Source organism: Oncorhynchus tshawytscha, linkage group LG25 (assembly GCF_018296145.1).
Source record: "Oncorhynchus tshawytscha isolate Ot180627B linkage group LG25, Otsh_v2.0, whole genome shotgun sequence".
NCBI classification, from domain to species: Eukaryota; Metazoa; Chordata; class Actinopteri; order Salmoniformes; family Salmonidae; genus Oncorhynchus; species Oncorhynchus tshawytscha.
The window spans coordinates 41,131,275-41,157,007 of record NC_056453.1 but is presented as its reverse complement, the minus strand read 5'-3'; the positions used below and the strand labels follow the sequence as shown (position 1 = coordinate 41,157,007).

At 43.2% G+C, this 25,733-nt stretch overlaps 4 protein-coding genes across 9 annotated transcripts in view; 2 read left to right on the top strand and 2 right to left on the bottom strand.

Annotated features, from left to right (window-relative positions):
- The window catches only part of LOC112223939, a 60,421-nt gene extending 59,784 nt beyond the window's left edge, over positions 1–637 (bottom strand). Inside the window, exons 1-2 of one of the 6 annotated variants that reach the window (XM_042305763.1) lie at positions 392–630; positions 21–60 (exon numbers count right to left, since the gene is read on the bottom strand). Coding sequence is in view for 4 of the 6 variants with exons in the window: in XM_042305762.1 (XP_042161696.1) it covers positions 21–74 (54 nt within the window). In the remaining 2 variants the exon portion in view is untranslated. Of the gene's footprint in view, positions 1–20 lie in introns of all 6 variants that reach the window. The other 5 variants (XM_042305764.1, XM_042305762.1, XM_042305765.1 and 2 more) reach the window with 5 other exon arrangements.
- A 1,180-nt stretch (positions 638–1,817) lies between these two features.
- On the top strand, positions 1,818–3,962 carry LOC121840767 (epoxide hydrolase 1-like). Its single transcript, XM_042305851.1, has 3 exons — positions 1,818–2,069; positions 2,470–2,595; positions 3,432–3,962. Exons 1-3 carry the CDS (start codon positions 1,945–1,947, stop codon positions 3,631–3,633), a joined length of 453 nt encoding a protein of 150 aa, XP_042161785.1. The 5' UTR covers positions 1,818–1,944; the 3' UTR covers positions 3,634–3,962.
- A 6,459-nt stretch (positions 3,963–10,421) lies between these two features.
- On the bottom strand, positions 10,422–21,261 carry ephx5 (epoxide hydrolase 5). The gene is made up of 9 exons (XM_024388399.2): positions 21,014–21,261; positions 19,410–19,635; positions 17,823–18,003; positions 17,396–17,605; positions 15,792–15,921; positions 14,873–15,096; positions 12,466–12,574; positions 11,945–12,070; positions 10,422–11,475 (listed from the first exon to the last, which is right to left on the bottom strand). Exons 1-9 carry the CDS (start codon positions 21,034–21,036, stop codon positions 11,274–11,276), a joined length of 1,431 nt encoding a protein of 476 aa, XP_024244167.2. The 5' UTR covers positions 21,037–21,261; the 3' UTR covers positions 10,422–11,273.
- Positions 21,262–22,399: 1,138 nt separating this feature from the next.
- Positions 22,400–25,391, top strand: LOC112224706 (cystatin). The gene is made up of 3 exons (XM_024388400.2): positions 22,400–22,699; positions 24,521–24,625; positions 25,076–25,391. The coding sequence occupies exons 1-3, from the start codon at positions 22,490–22,492 to the stop codon at positions 25,154–25,156; spliced, it is 396 nt and encodes a 131-aa protein (XP_024244168.1). The 5' UTR covers positions 22,400–22,489; the 3' UTR covers positions 25,157–25,391.
- The last annotated feature ends 342 nt before the right edge of the window (positions 25,392–25,733 follow it).

Here is a 25,733-nt window from a genome sequence, read left to right as displayed (position 1 = left end):
CACGGTCTGAACAGACTCACCGCTTGGTGGCTCCAACTGACCTGGGCTCCAGTCTTCCTACTGACGTTCCCCATGATGCGACGTACAGAGGGGTTTTCAACACAACGATGGCGGAACAAATAAAACGGAAAAGTGCTTGCAGTGAGTTTAGAAACATCTAATACATTCACAAATTATCACAACCTCCGTTCAAAAATATGCTTCCAAAACTTCGCAAAAAAAAAAAAAAAAAAAGGGGGATCAACGTAACGATACACATTGAATCCGATACAGAATGTCACTACCCGAGCTGGACAAAACGACTTCTCAGAAGAACCACCGGCTACAGAAACCTCAGGGCGACGATCCCCAAAAAAAACACAGACAACAACAATAAAATATAGAAACACACCAAACAGCGCCAATGCAAATTATATATCTTCAGGTCAGATAAAATCCAACGATATCGTAGTCGGCACGAAAGATGAGGAAACTAAATACACGTCAGTGATTTTGGTGGGTCTCTTCTAACTGTTCCTATTCCCTTAGACATGATGTTCACTTGCTTGTATTTGTAGCTAGTTAAATGTATCGAAAATACGTCAGGTACGTCAACCAGGTCATATGACACGTATGATACGTCAGGTGATCAACTATTTGACGCATATAAATTATTAGTTGTATTGCAAAAAATAAGATTATAAACTAGCACATCCTGACCACAGCCTAAATCCTAAAACGTTTGAGAAGACATGTTATTTGAAAGTGATCTGCTCTGAGCTTGAGGTGGACCTATCACAAGGGGGGGGGCACTTCAATCAGCCCCACGAGATATATTTTTTTAAATGTACCACTTTTTTCTCTACAATTTCATGGTATCCAATTGGTAGTTACAGTCTTGTCCCATCGCTGCAACTCCCGTAGGTACTCGAGAGAGGCGAAGGTCGGGAACCGTGCCGTCCTCCGAAACACAACCCAACCATGCAGCACTGCTTCTTGACACAATGCCCGCTTAACCCGGAAGCCAGCCGCACCAATGTGTCAGAGGAAACATTGTGCACCTGGCGACCTTGTCAGCGTGCATGTGCCCGATCCGCCACAGGAGTTGCTAGTGTGCGACAGGATAAGGACATTACAACCAGCCAAACCCTCTCCTATCCTGGATGACGCTGGGCCAAACCCTCTCCTATCCTGGATGACGCTGGGCCAAACCCTCTCCTATCCTGGATGACGCTGGGCCAAACCCTCTCCTATCCTGGATGACGCTGGGCCAAACCCTCTCCTATCCTGGCCAATTGTGCGCAGCCTCATGCGTCTCCTGGTCGCTGCCAGCTCCGGGATCAAACCCGGGTCTGTAGTAACACCCGGGTCTGTAGTAACAGTATAGCTTCCGTCCCTCTCCTCGCCGCAGAGACCCTCTGCACACAGACAACAGTCACCCTCGAAGCATCGTTACCCATCGCTCCACAAAAGCCAAGGCCCTTGCAGAGCAAGGGGAACCACTACTTCAAGGTCTCAGAGCAAGTGACGTCACCGATTGAAGCGCTATTAGCACGCACCACCGCTAACTAGCTAGCCATTTCACATTGGTTACACTATCACTGCTATGCAGTGCCTTAGACCGCTGCGCCACTAGGGAGGCCCACGCAAATTGATTTGAACAAACACTTAATCCCCTAAAAAATGCAGCCCTCCGTTGAATTACAAAATCGCGATGTGGCCCTTGAGCCAAATATTTTTCCAACCCCTACTCAAGGGCAATTCAGAAAGCTGATTGATAACCTTATTTCCGATGAATGTGTTTATTATTGTTTTTCTTTCTTTTTGGGGTTTGTATTGTATGTATTTCAGGGCTGTAAAAGAGACCAAGGTTTCAGTATGACTCCCTGGTAAAATAAATTAATGCAAGGACACACAGACCTCTGATAGTTTAGCTGTAGTAGTACGTACTAATTATATTGTGAAATGTCTCCCCCTGCAGGTTGTGGAGTGAATGACTCTCCAGTAGGCCTGGCTGCTTACATACTGGAGAAGTTCTCCACCTGGACTGACTACAACAACAGGGACTTGGAAGATGGGGGGCTGGAGAGGTACAAGCTACAGTTCAGCCTGTTTACTTTGGGTTGTGAGTGTAGAAATATATACTTTTTAGGGGGTAAATATATTGCTGTCCCATCAATTACTCTAAATCAAATAATGGTCAGATCTGCCAAAACTGTAGGGGAAACATTCAATACAACTTTATTTGTCCCAGCAAAACAATGAACCTATTCTATTTGCATGAACATGTTGCCTCGATAGCATCCAGTCACAGGCCTATTCACATGGCAGCAAACGGGAAAAACTGAAACAGGGACTTCCTGGGTTGTATTTATTAGTGCACACTGTAGCAAAATATTTTGCAACTGGAAAAGTGTTTCTTATTGGAGAATGAATAAAGCCCAGGGCTGTTGATTGGTTCATTGAGAGAGCCTGGTTCCTGTCTTTTAGGAAGTTCACCCTGGACGACCTGCTGACCAACATCATGATCTACTGGACCACCGGCTCCATCGTGTCCTCCATGAGGTTCTACAAGGAGAACTTAAAGACCAACATTGACAACAGACTGGATAATAAGTGAGTTTGTATGTGTGGTGGCATAGTTCTCCAGTATGACATAGGCTGTTCCTACAGGGCCTGTCCATTTAATATGACATGGGCTGTTCCTACAGGGCCTGTCCAGTTTAATATGACATGGGCTGTTCCTACAGGGCCTGTCCTATTTAATATGACACGGGCTGTTCCTACAGGGCCTGTCCAGTTTAATATGACACGGGCTGTTCCTACAGGGTCTGTCCATTTAATATGACACGGGCTGTTCCTACAGAGTCTGTCCAGTTTAATATGACACGGGCTGTTCCTACAGGGCCTGTCCTATTTAATATGACACGGGCTGTTCCTACAGGGCCTGTCCAGTTTAATATGACACGGGCAGTTTAATATGACACGGGCTGTTCCTACAGGGTCTGTCCATTTAATATGACACGGGCTGTTCCTACAGGGTCTGTCCAGTTTAATATGACACGGGCTGTTCCTACAGGGCCTGTCCTATTTAATATGACACGGGCTGTTCCTACAGGGTCTGTCCATTTAATATGACACGGGCTCTTCCTACAGGGTCTGTCCATTTAATATGACACGGGCTGTTCCTAAAAAAACAATAAGACTATTTAATAATACATGCCAAGGGACGTATAGTACATGTTGTAGTTTTATGTGATCCTTGTGGGACTTGAACCCATGATCATGCTTGATTTGTGTTTTGATAACAGGCTCCCAATAATGAGATGTTCTAGGTGGTTGTTTTCCACCTACTTTAGTTGAATACAATGATTGTGAGACTCTGCTAAAATGGTCTGTTATGACTAAAAATGTAAATGTGGTATTTATTAACCTGTCTCTCGTGTCCTCAGTACGGGGGTGTATGTGCCTACAGGTCTGGCGGCGTTTCCCAACGAGGTAAGGCACGTGCCCCAGTCGTGGGCCAGGGACAGGTTCAGGAACATCTACTCCTACTCTTACATGCCCCGAGGAGGCCACTTCGCTGCCTTCGAGGAGCCACAGCTCCTGGCTGACGACCTGCTGCAGTTTGTGAAGAAGGTGGAGAAGTTGTAGAGTTGATGGATACAAGAGGTCGACTCTCCACTCCTGCCAAGTGCCTGGAAGAAAAACCAGCAGGACTGCAGAACGTGATAACACTACAGCTTGGAATTGTAGCTTTGTACTAAAAACATTTAAATGTTAATCTAAGGTTTAAAAAAATCAGAAGCACTGTCTAATTAACAGGTAAATACTTGGTCAATCAGTGATGTTAACACTGCAATATGATCATGCTCAGTGATTGTGTTGGTGTAATATTAAGGCTATACAGTCAACATAATGGACCTATACTGTAATAATGAAATGATCAGCACTTCAAAACAGATGTCTTCCAGGTTGCACAACCACTGTGTGAAAGCAGCCCCACAGATGTCTGTTCTTTTCTTGTTGCAGTAATGAAATACTTCTATAGTCTACTATACTACTGCTGTACTGCTAGTCTACTATACTACTGCTGTACTGCTATAGCATACTACTGCTGTACTGCTATAGCATACTATACTACTGCTATAGTATACTACTGCTGTACTGCTATAGCATACTATACTACTGCTGTTCTGCTTGTCTACTATACTACTGCTATAGTATACTACTGCTGTACTGCTATACTATACTACTGCTGTCCTGCTATAGCATACTATACTACTGCTATAGCATACTATACTACTGCTATAGCATACTATACTACTGCTGTACTGCTATAGCATACTATACTACTGCTGTACTGCTATAGCATACTATACTACTGCTGTACTGCTATAGCATACTATACTACTGCTATAGCATACTATACTACTGCTATAGCATACTATACTACTGCTATAGCATACTATACTACTGCTATAGCATACTATACTACTGCTGTACTGCTATAGCATACTATACTACTGCTGTACTGCTATAGCATACTATACTACTGCTATAGCATACTATACTACTGCTATAGCATACTATACTACTGCTATAGCATACTATACTACTGCTATAGCATACTATACTACTGCTATACTGCTATAGCATACTATACTACTGCTGTACTGCTATAGCATACTATACTACTGCTATAGTATACTATACTACTGCTATAGCATACTATACTACTGCTATAGCATACTATACTACTGCTATAGCATACTATACTACTGCTATAGCATACTATACTACTGCTATAGCATACTATACTACTGCTATAGCATACTATACTACTGCTATAGTCTACTATACTACTGCGATAGTATACTATACTACTGCTGTAATCTTGTCTATTGTGATGATCCTGTAAGGGAGGGATTTCAAACTCATTCTACAGAGGGCCAAGTGTCTGGGTTTTTCCTTTCAAGTAAGACCTAGAAAACCAGGTGAGAGGAGTTCTTTACTAATTAGTGACCTTCATTAATCAAGGGAGGAGTGGAAGGAGTTTGACAGGTGCTGTAATGTCTTCCTATGTAGTGTCTAATATAGTTCAATGGTAGTGTTCCATTGAGCATGGTTTTTAGTCTAGGTCTAGATTAAGCCTAATCTATGTCCCAGAAACCATGATGAATTTTCTGTGGACCCCAGGAAGACCAGCAGTCACTAAGGGGTCAGCTTATGAGGATCCAAATAAACAAATTAAATTAACATCCACAAGTCAATAACTCACAAAATGTTGAACACAAAATTTAAACCTTTGTATGCTGCAAAATGTGTATAATTCAAATGAACCATGTAATTTAGTGATCCGGTTTAGACTGGCATACAGTACTGTATATTTCAGAAAGATGGTGTCAGAAACATTTTAAGCAATAGAAAACCGAGACATTATACAGTTTCAACCAGATGACAAGTAGGTATTCAGGTCACAAAGTAATTTAGGAGGCTATATACAGTCACAACACCAACACTGCTTTCATTACAGCACATACCCAAGCTACACCAGACAACATATCCATTCCAATCATTCTGTAGAGGTGATGCCAGTCATTCATATGAACCTCTATAGAAACATAGTCCCTGGACTGGGCTCAGGGTTACAGAGAGAGAGAGTCGTCCCTGACAGAGAGAGGGGTAGACATGTCAATCCGTTCAGTCAACACCTCTGTCTGTAGTCACAAATTGTCTTGAGTGCTGATCTAGGACCAGGTTCCCTCTGTCCATGTCATGTTAGTATTTGTGACATAAAAGGTCAAACTGACTTTAGATCAGCACTCCAGTTTTTTATATTTATTTTATTTCACCTTTATTTAACCAGGTAGGCTAGTTGAGAACAAGTTCTCATTTGCAACTGCAACCTGGCCAAGATAAAGCATAGCAGTGTGAACAGACAACACAGAGTTACACATGGAGTAAACAATTAACAAGTCAATAACACAGTAGAAAAAAAAGAGTCTATATACATTGTGTGCAAAAGGCATGAGGAGGTAGGCGAATAATTACAATTTTGCAGATTAACACCGGAGTGATAAATGATAAGATGGTCATGTACAGGTAGAGATATTGGTGTGCAAAAGAGCAGAAAAGTAAGTAAATAAAAACAGTATGGGGATGAGGTAGGTGAAAATGGGTGGGCTATTTACCGATAAGACTATGTACAGCTGCAGCGATCGGTTAGCTGCTCAGATAGCAGATGTTTGAAGTTGGTGAGGGAGATAAAGGTCTCCAACTTCAGCGATTTTTGCAATTCGTTCCAGTCACAGGCAGCAGAGAAATGGAACGAAAGGCGGCCAAATGAGGTGTTGGCTTTAGGGATGATCAGTGAGATACACCTGCTGGAGCGCGTGCTACGGATGGGTGTTGCCATCGTGACCAGTGAACTGAGATAAGGCAGAGCTTTACCTAGCATGGACTTGTAGATGACCTGGAGCCAGTGGGTCTGGCGACGAATATGTAGCGAGGGCCAGCCGACTAGAGCATACAAGTCGCAGTGGTGGGTGGTATAAGGTGCTTTAGTGACAAAACAGATGGCACTGTGATAAACTGCATCCAGTTTGCTGAGTAGAGTGTTGGAAGCAATTTTGTAGATGACATCGCCGAAGTTGAGGATCGGTAGGATAGTCAGTTTTACTAGGGTAAGTTTGGCGGCGTGAGTGAAGGAGGCTTTGTTGCGGAATAGAAAGCCGACTCTTGATTTGATTTTCGATTGGAGATGTTTGATATGAGTCTGGAAGGAGAGTTTACAGTCTAGCCAGACACCTAGGTACTTATAGATGTCCACATATTCAAGGTCGGAACCATCCAGGGTGGTGATGCTGGTCAGGCGTGCGGGTGCAGGCAGCGAACGGTTGAAAAGCATGCATTTGGTTTTACTAGCGTTTAAGAGCAGTTGGAGGCCACGGAAGGAGTGCTGTATGGCATTGAAGCTCGTTTGGTGGTTAGATAGCACAGTGTCCAAGGACGGGCCGGAAGTATATAGAATGGTGTCGTCTGCGTAGAGGTGGATCAGGGAATCGCCCTCAGCAAGAGCAACATCATTCATATATACAGAGAAAAGGGTCGGCCCGAGGATTGAACCCTGTGGCACCCCCATAGAGACTGCCAGAGGACTGGACAGCATGCCCTCCGATTTGACACACTGAACTCTGTCTGCAAAGTAATTGGTGAACCAGGCAAGGCAGTCATCCGAAAAACCGAGGCTACTGAGTCTGCCGATAAGAATATGGTGATTGACAGAGTCGAAAGCCTTGGCAAGGTCGATGAAGACAGCTGCACAGTACTGTTTTTTCTCGATGGCGGTTATGATATCGTTTAGTTTGGCCTTTTAGATCAGTATGAGCAGGTTTATATAGACAGGGGGACCTGATCCTAGATCAGCACTGGGCCATATGAACAAAAATCCAGGATAAAATTGAATAATACATTGATACGATGAACGTACACCAGTTTAAAATGATCATTTAAACTACTAGTTTTATGGTTGTAGTCATTAACAATCCCCCATATTAGGAAACTGAATTCAAACTTCACATCTCTCTAGTATAGGCTACTTATCCTAAAGAACGATAAGCAAAACACCACCGATAAGTGATTCAGATTCAGACAACTTTAATGTCCTCAGAGACAATTCATGTGGCAGCAGTCATAAAACAAATCACATTTTAAAATAAATAGCAACGGATATTTAATAGCAAATAGGCAGGATTTGATCAGTATGGTGGCTGTCAATGACTTTCAGTTCATCATCCCAGCCTTCTCCTAGATCAGCACTCCTACGCTGAGAAACGTTATGATCATGGCCTCCTGTCATCTCATACTATGGCTGTGGTTGGGAATCCTTCATTGTCACTTGCTGAAGCCTTTGATAGCCATGGGGGTCCTGAAACCACACAACCCTGCCAGTCAGTCTGCCCTCCTCCCAGAGAGGGCCCAGACCTAGAGACACGAGACAGAGCACTAACGTGTCTCTTCACCCGCGTGGGGACCTTAAAATCCAGTTTGGGCCTGAACCAGCCCACAGTCCCTCTGGGCCAGATCCATGGCCCTGTGCCGGACAGGTTTAGCGTCAGACAACAGGTCGGCCACAAAGAGCGTTCGGAAGAGCGACATAAGGCATGAGGAGATGCGGAGGCTCTGGTCACCGTCGGCTACAGTCACCTTCTCCATGTTGACCTCGTACAGCTCCTTGGGGAGGAAGGATTCACAGAGGAGGAGGAGCACCTGGGGACCAGGGTGAAGAGCACCTCCAGTTGTTAGAGAACCTCAAGGTCTTGGAAGGCACTTGGCAGGTGCTGTCTAAAGATGAAGGATCTATGGATACAACACAATGTAGATAAAATCATCTGATAGATCAGGGGTGGGCAAACTTTTTGGCTCGAGGGCCACATCAGGATTTAGAAATTCAACGGAGGAATGCATTTTTGGGGGAAACAATTGTTTGTTCAAATCCATTTGTGGGGGCCTCCCGAGTGTCGCAGCGGTCGAAGGCACTGCATCGCCATGCTAGAGGCATTACTACAGATCCGGGTTTGATCCCCAGGCTGTACCGGAGCTGGCAGCGACCGTGAGACCGATGAGGCGGCGCACAATTGGCCCAGCGTCGTCCAGGTTAAGGGAGGGTTTGCCCGCATGTGCACTGACATGGTCTCCCGTTGTAAGGAGTTTCCTCTGGCACTTTAGCTGGCTTTCGGGTTAAGCGGACACTGGGAGGAAGCAGTGCGGCTTTGCTGGGTCATGTTTCGGACCCCTCGAAGCATCGTTACCCATCGCTCCACAAAAGCCGCGGCCCTACGGAACTACTTCAAGGTCTCAGAGCAAGTGACGTCACTGATTGAAACGATATTTAGCGCGCACCACTAACTAAGCTAGCCGTTTCACATCCGTTACACAAGCAAATAAAACGGGGCATGCCACTCTAAACTGTATGCATTAAATGGTTTGACAGAAATGGTAGCAGAAGGTGAATGGTTAACTTTTGTTGCACACATATCCAGACGATGCTTCGTCCCAATTAGCGCAAATGTTTCATTGTCGGTGTGATGGATGCGTTAGGTTTTTAATTGAAGTGATTAGTGGAATCAGAATCAAGCCCCACCTCTCAACAATCAAAAGTGACCTCAACACGTTCATATAAAAGTCGTCGGAGGCGAGGATGTGTTGTGGTGTAACGTTACTTGATACGATCGGAGTTGCAATAAAGACCGATATCAGACGAGAAAAATGCTCATGAATTGGAAGATCGTCGTTCCTTTGCTCGCGGTGGCATTCATCGTGGCGAGCGCCGCTGGGACACCGGGTGATGTCGTGGACGCAGATATGAAGGACCAAGCTACTAGAGACGCGCTGCAGTTCGCCGTGGCCGAATACAACAAGGGAACTTGACTTGTCTGACACTAAACCTGTCCGGCACAGGGCCATGGATCTGGCCCATAGGGGCTGTGGGGTGGTTCCGACCCAAACTGGATGTTAAGGTCCCCACGCGGGTGAAGAGACACGTTAGTGCTCTGTCCACAGCCATAGTATGAGATGACAGGAGGCCATGATCATAACGTTTCTCAGAGTAGGAGTGCTGATCTAGGAGAAAGCTGGGATGAACTGAAAGTCATTGACAGCCACCATACTGATCAAATCCTGCCTATTTGCTTGTAAATATCCTTTGCTATTTATTTTAAAATGTGATCTGTTTAATGACTGCTGCCACATGAATTGCCTCTGAGAACATTAAAGTTGTCTGAAACTGAATCACTTATCGGTGGTATTTTGCTTATCTTAGGATAAGTAGCCTATACTAGAGCGATGTGAAGTTTGAATTCAGTCTATATAAACCTGCTCATACTGATCGAAAAGGCCAAACTGGAGTGCTGATCTAAAGTCAGTTTGACCTTTTATGTCACAAAGACATGGACAGAGGGTACCTGGTCCTAGATCAGCACTCAATTTGTGACTACAGAGGTGTTGACATGTCTACCCCTCTCTGTCAGGGACGACTCTCTCTCTGTAACCCTGAGCCCAGTCCAGGGACTATGTTTCTATAGAGGTTCATATGAACGACTGGCATCACCTCTACATTATGACTGAAATGGATATGTTGTCTGGTGTAGCTTGGGTATGTGCTGTAATGAAAGCAGTGTTGGTGTTGTGACTGTATATAGCCTCCTAAGTTACTTTGTGACCTGTATACCTACTTGTCATCTGGTTGAAACTGTATAATGTCTCGACTTGGTTTTCTATTGCTTAAAATGTTTCTGACACCATCTTTCTGAAATATACAGTACTGTATGCCAGTCTAAACCGGATCACTAAATTACATGGTTCATTTGAATTATACACATTTTGCAGCATACAAAGGTTTAAATTTTGTGTTCAACATCTTGTGAGTTATTGACTTGATGTTAATTTAATTTGTTTATTTGGATCCTCATAAGCTGACCCCTTAGTGACTGCTGGTCTTCCTGGGGTCCACAGAAAATTCATCATGGTTTCTGGGACATAGATTAGGCTTAATCTAGACCTAGACTAAAAACCATGCTCAATGGAACACTACCTTTGAAATATATTTTTAGTCCAGGACTAAACTAAAGCTGTGGCCAGGTCACTCCTGGGAACCAGCCCCACAAATATTAGACACTACAGCACATTTAAAACTCCTTCCTCTCCTTCCTTGATTAAAGGTCACTAATTTGTACAGAACCCATCAATTGGTTTTCTAGGTCTTAATTGAAAGGAAAACCCACAGACACTTGTCAAACTCAGTCCACAGAGGGCCATCTCTGCCTTACAGGGTCATCACAATAGACATGATTACAGCAGTAGTATAGTATACTATAGAAGTATTTCATTACTGCAACAAGAAAAGAACAGACATCTGTGATTTGAGGGGCTGCTTTCACACAGTTGTTGTGCAATCTGGAAGACATTTGTTATCTGAATTTCAAGACATCTGTATTGAAGTGCTGATCATTTCATTATTACAGTATAGGTCCATTATGTTGACTGTATAGCCTTAATATTACACCAACACAATCACTGAGCATGATCATATTGCAGTGTTAACATCACTGATTGACCAAGTATTTACCTGATAATTAGACAGTGCTTCTGGTTTTATATCTTAGATTAACATTAATGTTTTTAGTACAAAGCTACAATTCCAAGCTGTAGTGTTATCACGTTCTGCAGTCCTGCTGGTTTTTCTTCCAGGCACTTGGCAGGAGTGGAGAGTCGACCTCTTGTATCCATCAACTCTACAACTTCTCCACCTTCTTCACAAACTGCAGCAGGTCGTCAGCCAGGAGCTGTGGCTCCTCGAAGGCAGCGAAGTGGCCTCCTCGGGGCATGTAAGAGTAGGAGTAGATGTTCCTGAACCTGTCCCTGGCCCACGACTGGGGCACGTGCCTTACCTCGTTGGGAAACGCCGCCAGACCTGTAGGCACATACACCCCCGTACTGAGGACAAGAGAACCAGGTTAATAAACACCACATTTACATTTTGTCATAACAGACAGTTTTAGTAGTGTGTCTAAACAATCAGTGTATTTAACTAAAGTAGGTGGAAAACAACTGCCTAGAACATCTCATTATTGGGAGCCTGTTATCATAACACAAAGCAAGAATGATCATGGGTTCAAGTCCCGCAAGGATCACAAAACTACAACATGTACTATACGTCCCTTGGCATGTATTATTAAATAGTCTTATTGTTTTTTTAGGAAGAGCCCGTGTCATATTAAACTGGACAGGCCCTGTAGGAAGAGCCTGTGTCATATTAAACTGGACAGGCCCTGTAGGAAGAGCCCGTGTCATATTAAACTGGACAGGCCCTGTAGGAAGAGCCCGTGTCATATTAAATGGACAGGCCCTGTAGGAACAGCCTGTGTCATACTGGAGAATTCTGCCACCACACATACAAACTCACTGATTATCCAGTCTGTTGTCAATGTTGGTCTTTAAGTTCTCCTTGTAGAACCTCATGGAGGACACGATGGAGCCGGTGGTCCAGTAGATCATGATGTTGGTCAGCAGGTCGTCCAGGGTGAACTTCCTAAAAGACAGGAACCAGGCTCTCTCAATGAACCAATCAACAGCCCTGGGTTTTATTCATTCTCCAATAAGAAACACTTTTCCAGTTGCAAAATGTTTTGCTACAGTGTGCACTAATAAATACAACCCAGGAAGTCCCCGTTTCAGTTTTTCCCGTTTGCTGTCATGTGAATAGGCCTGTGACTGGATGCTATCGAGGCAACATGTTCATGCAAATAGAATAGGTTCATTGTTTTGCTGGGACAAATAAAGTTGTATTGAATGTTTCCCCTACAGTTTTGGCAGATCTGACCATTATTTGGAGTAATTGATGGGACAGCAATACATTTACCCCCTAAAAAGTATATATTTCTACACTCACAACCCAAAGTAAACAGGCTGAACTGTAGCTTGTACCTCTCCAGCCCCCCATCTTCCAAGTCCCTGTTGTTGAAGTCAGTCCAGGTGGAGAACTTCTCCAGTATGTAAGCAGCCAGGCCTACTGGAGAGTCATTCACTCCACAACCTGCAGGGGGAGACATTTCACAATATAATTAGTACGTACTACTACAGCTAAACTATCAGAGGTCTGTGTGTCCTTGCATTAATTTATTTTACCAGGGAGTCATACTGAAACCTTGGTCTCTTTTACAGCCCTGAAATACATACAATACAAACCCCAAAAAGAAAGAAAATCATAATAAACACATTCATCGGTAATAAGGTTATCAATCAGCTTTCTGAATTGCCCTAGAGGCAGCGAAACACAAAATGTAAGAGCATTTTGAAGATTGACCTTATTTGTGGAACAAAAGCTGCATGAGAGCACCAGCTGTTCCAGACGACTGTGTGATCATGCTCTCCGTAGCTGATGTGAGTAGACCTATAAAAACAGGTCAACATTCACAAGGCCAGACAGATTACCAGGACGTGTACTCCGAGCATGCACTGACCAAGTGTCTAACCTGACATTTTCAACCTCTCCCTGACAGAGTCTGTAATACCTACACGTTTCAAGCAGATTACCATAGTCCCTGTGCCCAAGAACACCGAGGTAACCTGCATAAATGACTAACGACCCGTAGCACTCAAGTCTGTAGCCATGAAGTGCTTTGAAAGGCTGTTCATGGCTCACATCAGCACACTCAATCTTTTCAGTCTCCTGAGAAGGAATGGGTGTTGTCGTGCCCTCTTCACGACTGTCTTGGTGTGTTTGTTCCATGGTAGTTTGAAGCTCTCAACCTGCTCCACTACAGCCCCGTCGATGAGAATGGGGGTGTGCTCAGCCCTCCTTTTCCTGTAGTCCACAACCATCTCCTTTTCCTGTAGCCACGATTATCTCCGTCGCCTTGATCACATTGACGGAGAGGTTGTTATCCTGGCACCACACTGCCAGATCTCTGACCTCCCTATAGACAGTCTCATCGTTCTCAGTGATCAGGCCTGCCGCTGTTGTGTCATTAGCAAACTTGATGATGGTGTTGGCCATGCAGTCATGGGTGAACAGGGAGTACAGGAGGGGACTGAGCATGCACCCCTGAGGGGCCCCCGTCTTGAGGATCAGCGTGGGAGATCCTTACCACCTGGGGGCAGCCCATCAGGAAGTCTAGGATCAGTTGCAGAGGGAGCTGTTTAGTCCCAGGGACCTTAGCGATAAGCTTTGAGGGCACTATGGTGCTGAGCTGTAGTCAATGAATAGCATTCTCACATAGGTGATCCTTTTGTCCAGATAGGAAAGTGCAGTGTGGAGTGCAATTAAGACGCCGTCATCTGTGGATCTGTGTCTAGGGTTTCTGGGATAATGGTGTTGATGTGAGCTATGACCAGCCTTTCAAAGCACTTCATGGCTACAGACTTGAGTGCCAAGGGTCGTTACTCATTTAGGCAGGTTACCTTGGTGTTCTTGGACACAGGGACTATGGTGGTCTGCTTGAAACATGTTGGTATTATAGACTCTGTCAGGGACAGGTTGAAAATGTCAGCGCATACTCTGAGTACACGTCCTGATATGTTGACCAGTTTAAAGGGCTTACCCACATCGGCTACTGATAGCGTGATCACAGTCATCCGGAACAGCTAGTGCTCTCATGCATGCTTCAGCGTTGCTTGCCTCGACGCGTGCATAGAAGTCATTATGTTCGCCTGGGAGGCTCGTGTCACGGGGCAACTCGCGGCTGCGCTTCTCTTTGTAGTCCATAATAGTTTGCAAGCCCTTCCACATGCCGGTGTAGTAGAACATTGAGGGCGGTCAAGTAATTTTTTAACCCGTTACATGCAGCCTAGTCTAGGACAATTGAGGAAAGCCTCTGAATTAGCAGTGAGTGATCAACAGTATCAAAAGCCTTTGACATGTCAATGAAGAGAGCAGCACAATGTTGCCTTTCATCCATAAAGTTAACCACATTTATAACTAGGCATGCAGCAGAGTGCTATGACCTGGTCTAAACCAACTTATTTAAATTTTAGAATACATTTCAAAGACACCAAAGATCTTAGCTGAGATTTAATCAAGGATTCTAATACTTTAGCTAGGCAAGAATGTTTAGAAATACCAGATATAAATCAAGTTAAAAATATGGGTTAATGATTCATGTTAATGATTAATGATTCAGCAATCAGGGGGACAGAGAGCTGCAGCAAGTCTGGATCAAGCATATCACCAGGTGTGTGTGGTGGTGTGACGAGTACTACAGACCGATGGTAAAAACTGACCAACAAAGCAGTCTATTCAGTCTCATGCTCAAACAACAAGCCTGGGAGTTGCGGATCATCAAAACACCAGGTGAAAGATCAGGTAAAAAAAGTTGTGTGCTGACATTCTCACCAGCGGAGTCTGGCTTGGTGCCCTGGATGTGCAGGTAGCCAGTCTCTCTGATGATCTCATAGAAGTTCCTTTCCATGAAACCTACTGAACCAAACAACCTCCTGACATCCTCCCGGGTGAACCCAACCAGCCATGGCAGGTAGCGGCCAATCAGGATTGAAAACAGGACACCGAACCCCCTCAGTTTGTTAGTTAACATGTTGAGGTGGAGACCCTTTACACACCTACACAGTAGCACAGGAAGAGAAGATATAGAGTGTGGTCATCCAACAGAGAAATCTTTCTGCTTGATGGTTACAGTGTTGATGTTCTGAAGACATTTTATTCTGTGTACACTAAATGTCCCGGTGACCTAGCGTTTCCCAAACTCAGTCCTGGGGACCACAAGGGGTACACGTTGTGTTTTTCTTTGCTCTAGCACTACACAGTGAATTCTAATACTCAATCTTGATGAGTTAAATCAGCTGTGTAGTGCTGTACAGCAAACACCCAAATGTGCACACCTTGGAGTCCCCAGGAGCGAGATCGGGATACACCACCCTAACCCTTCGATATTTGCAGATGTGAAGGGTCTGGATAGGTAGAATCAGTATAGAGGAGGAGCTGTGTATGTGAAGGGTCTGGATAGGTAGAATCAGTGTAATGGTGATAAAGACTGGAAGCGAACCAGGGTGACAGTAGTGACACCTTTAGCACTGAGATGTGGTGCTTTAGACCGCTGCGCCACTCGGGAGTTTAGGCTGCTTCCTGGTTTTAAACCCTTCTTCCAAAGTGTACAGATGCACACTTTGTCCCCCTCATGGATTAGACACTGCTGGCAACTCACTCCAGCCAATGGTTACATCAATTATATGCTTTAAAATCCATGAAGGGGAATGTGCAAGTGCACTTATCTAGAAAAGAGGAGAATTGTTCTTACTCTGGCTTCATCTGGGCCATGTTAGTAGTGATGATTGAGCCCCAGTCTCCTCCCTGCAGATAATAGTCTGAGAAACCCAGACGCTCCATCAGCTTGTGGAAGACCCTCGCTGCAGCCAGAGTGTCAAACCCTGCAGGGAGGGACACCACAGAAGAAGAGCAGACATATTAGTATGACACCACAGAAGACCATAGCCCTTAGTTCACTATACTAGGAATAGATTAGTTACTCTTAGTAACTTTACTAAATAGGGCTGGGTTAAAAAGCCAAAAAGATGAATTACCACAATCAGAAAATAACAAACTAAACCTTGAATCTCCTTGTTTGATTAATAAAATAAAAAAATATGAAGAAAAACAGTATTAGTGGGATATTTATTGCTATTCTAGGTTCTACAACTCCTCCAGCCTGTCATGATGGGGTTACTGTAAACTAACCCTGTATTACTGTGGTGTGGAGTTGATAGAACCAGATAGAGATACATAATAAGTCACTTAGCGTGCCAGTGGCCATCGAAGATGAGAATTTGCTCACTGAAGTCGGTTACGACGCCGAACTGCAGTCAGGTCAAGACCCTGGGGAGGACGACGGGCACGCAGATGAGCTTCCTGAGACGGTTCTGACCGTTTGTGCAGAAATTCTTTGGTTGTGTAAACCCACAGTTTATTCAGCTGTCCGAGTGGCTTGTCTCATACGATCCCGCAGGTGACAAAGCCGGTTGTGGAGACCCTGGGCTGGCACGGTTACAGGTGGTCTGTTGTTGTGAGGCAGGTTGGATGTACTGCCAGATTCTCTAAAACAATGTTGGAGGCAGCTTATAGTAGAGAAATTAACATTCAATTCTCTGGCAACAGCTCTGGTGGCCATTCCTGGTTGACAATCCTGCAGTCAACATGCCAACATGCTGTGTAATGATCTTGCTGTTTAATCAGTAAGTTGATATGCCACATGCGTGGATGGATTATCTTGGCAAATGCTCAGGAACAGGGATGTAAACAAATTAATTTTTTTCAATGTTGGAGGCAGCTTATGGTAGAGAAATTAACATTCAATTTTAAGGCAACAGCTCTGGTGGCCATTCCTGGTTGACAATCCTGCAGTCAACATGCCAATTACACACACCCTCACAACTTGAGACATCTGTGTGATTGTGTCGTGTGACAATACTGTACATTTTAGAGTGGCCTTCTATTGTCCTCAGAACAAGGTGCACCTGTGTAATGATCATGCTGTTTAATCAGTAAGTTGATATGCCACAGGGATGTAAACTAATTTGTGGACAACATTCAGAATAAGCTTTTTGTGCGTATGGAAAATGTCTGGGTCATTTTATTTCAGCTCATGAAACATGGGACCAACCCTTTGCATGTTGCATTCAGATTTTTGACTGCATTCAGTTTCTTGACTGTGTCCAGCTCGCTAATATTCACCTAAATGAAAGCTAGGCTGTCAGTTATTGACGGAGAGTGTATATATATATATATATAACACATTTTCAGTGCAGCCATTTGGACCTCGTCGAAGACCGAATGCGGCCCCTACGGCAGAGTGAGTTCGACACCCCTGCTTTAAAGAATGCTTATGCCCCATAAGAGAGTCCTCACCTTGCTTATGAGGGGCCTCGGAGAAGCCATATCCTGGGATGGAGGGGCAGATGACTTCGAAAGCCAGACTGTCCAACGAGTTAGTGAGTAAGGGCAGGATCCTATAGAACTCATAGACAGAGCCAGGCCAGCCATGCACCAGCATTAGAGGCAACACCCTCTGGCCCTCACGGTGAGGTGGACGCACATGGATGAAGTGTACATCCAATCCTGAAGGAAGAGGAGTCAGGGGGTTAGAGGACAGGGAGCAGTGGGTAAAACATTGGGGTAACTTGTTATAAGCATGTATGAGCCTTTTATAAATGTCTTATTCTTTATATCAACATTTAAACTGACTTTGATGATTATGTCTGACAAATGCCACACAGAGTGAGAGACAGAAACTGCCACTATAAAGATCATGATGTGATCATCAAGGCCTACTAACCCTCGATATTGGTTTTGAATTGAGGATACTTGTTGAGTATTGCAATCTGCTTCTTCCAGTTAAATTGATGCCTCCAATGGGAGACCACCTTCTTCAGGTAGGTAGAGTTGAAGCCGTACTGGAAGCCTGTGTCCTCCAGTGGTTCAGTGTACCGGGTCCTGTCAATACGGTCATACAAGTCCTGTAGAGGAGGATGATGATGATGATGATGGAGGAGGAAGACCTGTGTTAGGCCTGTTGTGGTCAAAGTTACATGTTCCCTTGATTTTCACATGAAATGAAAAGATACTCAACCATAACTCACTGGGCACACCACGTCATTTCAACATGGATAATATTTAGTTGAGACGATGAATGAGATTACAACCTATACCCCCCCCACTCAAAAAGATAAAAGTTAATTGAATTTCCAATGTGTTGTCACTACACTTTCAACCATATAAAAGCACAACCAAATTCCAATGGAAAAACAATGTCTGATTTTTGGTTTAATTGTTACCGAAATGTATATTACTGCAAATGGGGAGGACAATGTCAGATATTTTGTTTATTCATACAACAGATTCATGTATTATCACTGTGCTTCATCTGACAGCAGAACCAAATGACCAAGATTGCAGTTGAGGATCACTGTTCTCCATGCTCCCCGTCCAGCAGGGGGTACTGTTGCATCAAGGCCCAGCCAAACAGACTCAAAAACAACTTCTATCTGCTGGCCATGACGCTAACAAATACTGTTCTCCCTCCCTCCCCCAGACTATCCACACGGACTCTGTCCATCCACAGGAGTCTACCCGCTCAGACAATTTACGCTGCTGCTATTTACATGTATATATTAGTATCTATTGATCCTGTTTACATGTATATTAGTATCTATTGATCCTGCTACTGATCACTATTCCTCCTGTTTACATGTATATATTAGTATCTATTAATCCTGTTTACATGTATATATTAGTATCTATTGATCCTGCTACTTGTCACTTTTACTCACTATTATTGTCTCATTGATGATGTATGAGAGAAAGTACAATCCCATTTAATTTGATCTGTTACACCTTCCCTTTGGAATGACTTTAATAGCGACAGTGAATCTATTTCATTTTTAACTGGAGATCTCACAACAATCCTTCTCACGATAGCACATTTGTAATAGTCTGTGATAAATATAATGGCTGGGCTTGGATAATACCCTGGATGGGATACCAAAGGGTAGCTGTAGATACATCAATTCTCCAACAAGAGGTGCTGCCCAGCCCATTGCTTTTTCCCTGCAGTTTTTATTTCCGACAGTGGATAGAAATGATGATCTGACATTGTTTTAAATATACAAATTAAACATATTTTATACAATTGCCTGTTGAAATTTGATTATCATGATGTCATAATCCTGTGGTTGAAATTTCACCCTCAAACAGTTTACTTCTTTCAAATCTAAATATATTTTACACATAGATTCCATGTCACAATATGTTGGCAAATTAAGTTTAAACAAAGTGGATTGAACCAGTTAGTGCCCAGAAACTGACAGTAAGACTTGCATCAACTATGAACTTGATATAAAGTTTCACCCCCTTATTACCCTACCTGTATCTCTTCATCGGAAGTCTGGACCTGAAAGGGGAAAACCTTCTCATCCTCTGACTGAGGCTTCTCTCCTGCCCCCCACCACCCATCCCCTATTGGGATGCGCTTGGTCTTCGTCCCTTGATACACCCAGTAATAACAGGTCAGCAGCCCGCCCACGGCCACCGCAGACCCGGCCACCAAGAGCTGCTGCTGCTGGGTAGGATCCAGGCTGGAGAGGGCCTGTCTGGAATACAACACACAAACAACCCGGAAATTTAAATTAAAAAAAGTTATTATCACAAACCAGGTTTCAACCATTCTATGCGCGTAAAGTACATATTAAAACAACATAACGACAGGCCTGATGAAAACAGAACATTTGTAGGTAAACTTTCTAAATGTCGACAAAACACGCTAGACAAGGTGCGATCTTTTTGTCTGTAAAATTAATTAAGCGAGAAATGTCAGTGGAAATGCTTTTATGCGCAAATATTGATTGATCCAACAGAATCAAAGTAAATTTGTAATTAAGTCCGTCCACTACTACTCGTTGGGAAAGCCTCGTTCCAAAATATAACGAGTCTTATTCTGGTGACATGATCATCAACGCTTGTCTGCCGTTTGACAAACAAACATTTCTCTCTTTTGTCCATAATAATCTCACCATGTAGGCAAATGCGTTTTTATCTTGGTTTCCGTCTTTCCTTGTCAGCTCGGGGATTTGAACTTGCAACCTTACGGTTACTAGTCCAACGCTCTAACCACTAGGCCACCCTGCCGCGGCATAGCAAAACGTTCCCAACTAGCAGTAGATGAAAATGCGATGGAAACGCATTTAACTAGCTTTTTAAAAATATTTTTGCACATGGGAATTTAACTCTTTCGTTCAACCCTCCCAAACACACTCATTGCCCCCCAGGAAAAAAAATGGTATTTCACACAGAGGTAAAAATCTGAATAAAATGCTTGTATGGATGTCAACCCTAACATATTTTCATGTCGTCTTCTCACCAATCAACTGCATTACAGTAAAAGCTGTTTCTTAGACTATGTTCGACATTTCAAATGTTTTTTTTTAACTTTGTGTTTTGTACACGAGGTTCAAGCAGCTGATATTACTATATGTGGTAATGGAAGATATATTTCACAACTGTTTAAATAGTGTAGATTATCATCGTACCATACTTGCTTGTAGTCAAATAAAACTGACATTAGGCGAACTATTAGAATTTTTGCAACCAGAAAATGGCGGAGTGATTTGTCTCTAAACCCAGATTTCTCTATCCTAGCTATTGTACCAGTTCATACAAATGGGAGTTAGCATTTTGCGGTCACTCCTTCTAAACCTGAAAAGGGATGATTTCTAAATGGTATGCAGCGAAAACAGCCAAATATATCCAAATTGAACACTGGTAACCAAATTGTGGGCCTGTTACAATACATCGATCACGATTTGACGAATATCCACTTTGTTTGCTGAACGTGCGCCGCCAACCCGCAGTCCTTCTATCCCGACTGTCTGCGTTATGACCTCATAACCACATCTATAGACGATGAATATACTCTTACGCAATGTTTTGATAAAATTATGCCCTATTTATCCACATAAAAAAAGTACTCACTTCAGAACTTCAATTGTCTGCATGGTTACTCAAGAGTCCTGCAGTTTCAAAGTGCACTCCTGTCTGTGCGTCATTGACCGAAGTCTGGACGTTTGTCGCGTTCAAAAATCAGCTGAACTCGGAACTCTCCGACTTCAGTGCTTTCACGTCAACTGGGAACTCAGGAAAAATTAGCTCCGAGTGGGAAAATATTTGTCCAACTTTTTGCCAACTTGGAATTCGAAGTCGGGACACTGCGCACCTTTCTAGAGTTCAGACTTTCCGACTTGAAAATTCGATCACTGACGTCATGATTTGACCTCGTTTTTGCCCCCGAGTTGCCTTGAACGCACCATTTCACTAGACTATTGACATTATGACCACGATCATAAGAAAATACAATTCTAATTTCATTTCTCAGGTTTCTATCATCAATAACTTGAGGCCAGTCACCATAGGCTAAATAACAAGCACAGAAGTCAAATCACGAATAAAGCCTAGCCCCATGTAAAACTCATTCCAAGGAGGGCAGAGTGTCTGTGGGTTTTCGCTCTACCTGTTTTCTTGATTGATGAATTAAGGTCACTAATTTGTAAGGAACTACCCTCACCTGGTTGTCTAGGTCTTAATCGAAAGAAGACATTTTAAAGCGGCAGACACTCGGCCCTCAGTGGAATGAGTTTGACACCCCAGGTAAGAACCCATTGTTTAAATTGTTTAATACACTGGGAACGTCTAACAGTAGGCCTAATGCTGGAACGTATAAATAGCCAATCATCCCTAAAGCCAATAAAGCCTTGGCCTATTTAGTTCAGTGTGATTTACAGAGATTTAGATCTTTGACATCCATTGATGTGCAGGTTCTCATTGCGTTTCATAATACTTTCCCAAAATGAATTATTTAGCTTAGCCTACAACCATATAAATAACCGGGGTAAGTCGTTCTGCAAAACGGGCAACTCTGTTTAGCTACGTGATATCTCTTGGATTCTCATCTTTTAGGCATCGACAACACCAACAGTTATTATTGTTTATAAGCGCGGAAATCGACACTGTCGCTCGAGTATGCTTTTGCGGCACAGTCGATTGCGCACCGGACCTCGGGCTCGAAGGTGGAGGGTTCGAGACCTGTTCCCTGCACTTTCATTACAATCCATTCATTTCCAATGGAGAGCTGCGATTGCCTTGCAGCATTGGGTTGCAGAGGCAATTCGTTCTGTGGTGCACACGTTGGCTTTTATCGAACTTTTGCACCAAACTGTATGTATTAAAGTCCCATTTCGCGCACAGTTCACTGTCGGTGTGATGGAGGCGGTCGCTTTTGTGTTGATGTTATTAGTGGAGTCCGAATCAGCCCCACCCCTCAACAAGCACGAGTGACGTCACCGCGCTTATATAAAAGTTCATATAAAAGTCGTCGGAGGCGAGGATGTGTTGTGGTGTAAAGTTACTTGTTACGATCGGAGTTGCAGTAAAGACCGATATTAGACGTGAAAAATGCTCATGAATTGGAAGATCGTCGTTCCTTTGCTCGCGGTGGCATTCATCGTGACGAGCGCCGATGTGATCGCGGGGGGCGTCATGGACGCAGATATGAAGGACCAAGCTACTAGAGACGCGCTGCAGTTCGCCGTGGCCGAATACAACAAGGGAACAAACGACCTGTATGTTTGGCAGATGGCCAAGGTTGTCAAGGTTCAGAAACAGGTCAGTCCCTTTTTTAAAGATTATTTCATTTAGTTGAATGACGTCAGTGTTGGCCGTTCGTTGTTGAGCGTAGTTTGTTAATTTTTTCATCCCGCTGTTCAATATTTAAATTCACTCTGGCTATCTACTCTGATTTCAGGACAATTTCGTCTGTGTGCCAGAGGCAGAATAACTAATGATGTGCATTCGTAAATTCATCTATCGAATATGACCGGTGTCAATAAACGTCGGCCAAAATTCGTAATTAAAATGTTGCCTGCAGCACAGTTGGTCACCGACGCTCCGGTTAACAGCCTAACCAGCTGAGCTGGTGCAGGTGGAATGGTCAGATGTTCTCATTTGTGTCTGGAAGTAGCAAGCTAACTAACTTTACGCCTCGATCACATCCGACAGGGTTTTTGCATTTTGCCTGGGAAACCAGTGTTTGGAAGATATATTGGCACAGGTGTTAGGCCTGGGAGGAGGGCGAGGACCGGTAAACAGTGCCAATATGTCCTTAACACCGGCTTCGAGGGCGTTTATCACTTTTATACAACGGGTTACCAACATATTCAAATATTGATTGACATAGTATCATAACTTTTATTTTGATTATTCATATTATTTCACGAGATGCTGTACAAGCAGTCTGGTCGTTCGTTCTATGGCTTCGGTTACCGGAGACTCGAGCAGTCAGTCGTTCAAAATGTTCCATTGAAATACTAGTTGGCAACAACAGTCTTATCCCTTGCTTGCTAGCCAACAATGGCTAAATTAGTCACGTAACAAAACTATGAAGACAGAATAACAGCAAAGTATTTTCGTGGTTTTTACTGGCCGAGAAACTCTCTTCCCGATGCGACAGACAGCAATGTTTAGACAAACCTCCGCTGTTGAAAATCAAATGCCGGTCTAAAAGAAATGGGAGATCAAATGTCTAGATGTTTTTTAAAAATTTTTAAATATTTTTTTTTATACAGTGGATGAAATTTATAAATTGCATGGCTGGGTTTACTAGAAAGTGGATTTGCACAGTAAAATGGAACAGGTTAAATGGGCATGTTAACATCCTACCTTTAGCTGGTGCTAATTTGTGGAATAAACAATGTCTGGAATGCGGTTTAAACCTATCAGCATCCAGTATTAGACCCACCCGTTTGTATAATTACCTATAACGCAGGGTATGTTTGAACCATAGAATTAAATGGCTATAGTTGGGGGGAAAAAATAACGTTTGAGCTACTTTTGAAAGCAAAAGTCAAATTTTGTTAGGACTGATGGTTAGCTAAACAAGCAAGTCTGTTTGTTGGGTTACAACAGAAACTACTGTAGCCATCTAGTCAACTTGCTAGCTACTTCGCTGGATGGTGAACACACTTGTGGTAAATTATAGTTTTGACATTAAAGGAATATTCAACTATATTCAAATGTTCTATCCATTCTCTGGAAAATAATTCAACTCTGTGTAAGGTCGGTTACGCTTTAGTGTCGTGGAACAAGCCTTCCACGTCGTTCATTGTTTTCCATAGAACTCATAGCCCCCTCGTTGATCCCTTACATAGTTGGTGATGAGTGGAGACAATGGGAGCCTATTGTCGGGAGTAAACACGCCAGGACTAATGTGATTAAGATGAACATTGCCTTATGTATCCTCTGGCTCAGTGAACAATGCTCACTTGACCATTATGCAGTGGACTCATTTTTTAAACCATGTGGTCATCTGCACTGTTTTTAGTAGTTCAGTTCTAGCCATAGAAATAGAATCACTAGAACAGGTTCCTCATTCAAGATGGGTGATTTCTATGTCCGTGGTCTGACGTGCTGACCATCCTCTGCTTACAGGTGGTAGCTGGGATGAAGTACTACTTCACAGTGCAGATGGCCAGGACCCTGTGCAGGAAGGGAGGTGTGGAGAAGGACTGCGCTGTGCACCAGGACCCAGCTGCGGTAAGGACCACAAGGCTAGCCTGGTCCCAGATCTGTTTGTGTGCAATACTGGCACTTCAGCTCAGTGCTTCCTACATGTACAGCTTAAGAATGGTTCATTTTTAGTTTATAACCTGTTAAACAGTGAACACATTGGTAACTACTTATAAACCGTTAGGAAATCCTACTTGTAATGTGTTACCCATTTCACTATTGGCTCAGTATTGAGTTGTTTGCAAAGGGAAGTTTCAGTTGACATTTCTATAGACTAATGTCTGTTGGCAGAGAAACCATGATTCATTGTGGGTACATTTTGCCTGACTACTCTACAAATAATAAATTGTTTATGATGCAAGGTGATTTGTAGCCTAGGCAGTCAGATGCAATGTCCAACAAATGTTTCTGTCAGGTGTTATGCTTGCTGAAAGGGTGTGTGATCATGCCAACTCCTGTTGCTTCCTGTTTCCTCAGACCTACCAGTGCACCTTTGAGGTGTGGAGCCGCCCCTGGCTGGGAGAGATCCGGTTGATCAAGAATGACTGCCAGCCGTAAAGACCCAAAGGAGAGACGACTTCGTCTAGTCTTCCCCATAACTAGTGCAATGTATTACTAATGCATTACTAATGCTAGTCAACCTCTGACTATATAAACAAGAATCCAACTAATAATTTGCTTACTTTATTCATTCCCACACCAATAAAATAACTTTTGTCTTAAATTTAGTATTAAAATAGTTTAAACTCTATGCAATAGTTGAACTAAATAAAGAAATGGTTTGTTACATCGACATGTGGTTTGTTTATTTATTTTAAGGGTTGGATCAGCTAAATATTGCGGAAAGAATATTAGTTCCATCAATGTAATTGTCTATATCATTTCCAATCCCCCATATATTTTTTGGGTATATATATCCATACAAACATGCATACATATAGACATACATACTTTTTAAAAGAATATACCTTTATTATTATTCCCCGCAAACCCTACCACCGATCCCCCAATTGGAGTAAACTAATAAACACTTCTGCTTCTACCTTCAACTGTGATATGACTAAATAGTTAATCAGGGTGATTTTTCCACAAATAGACAGGTATTTTCCTTTCCAAGGTAGCAAGATCTTATCTA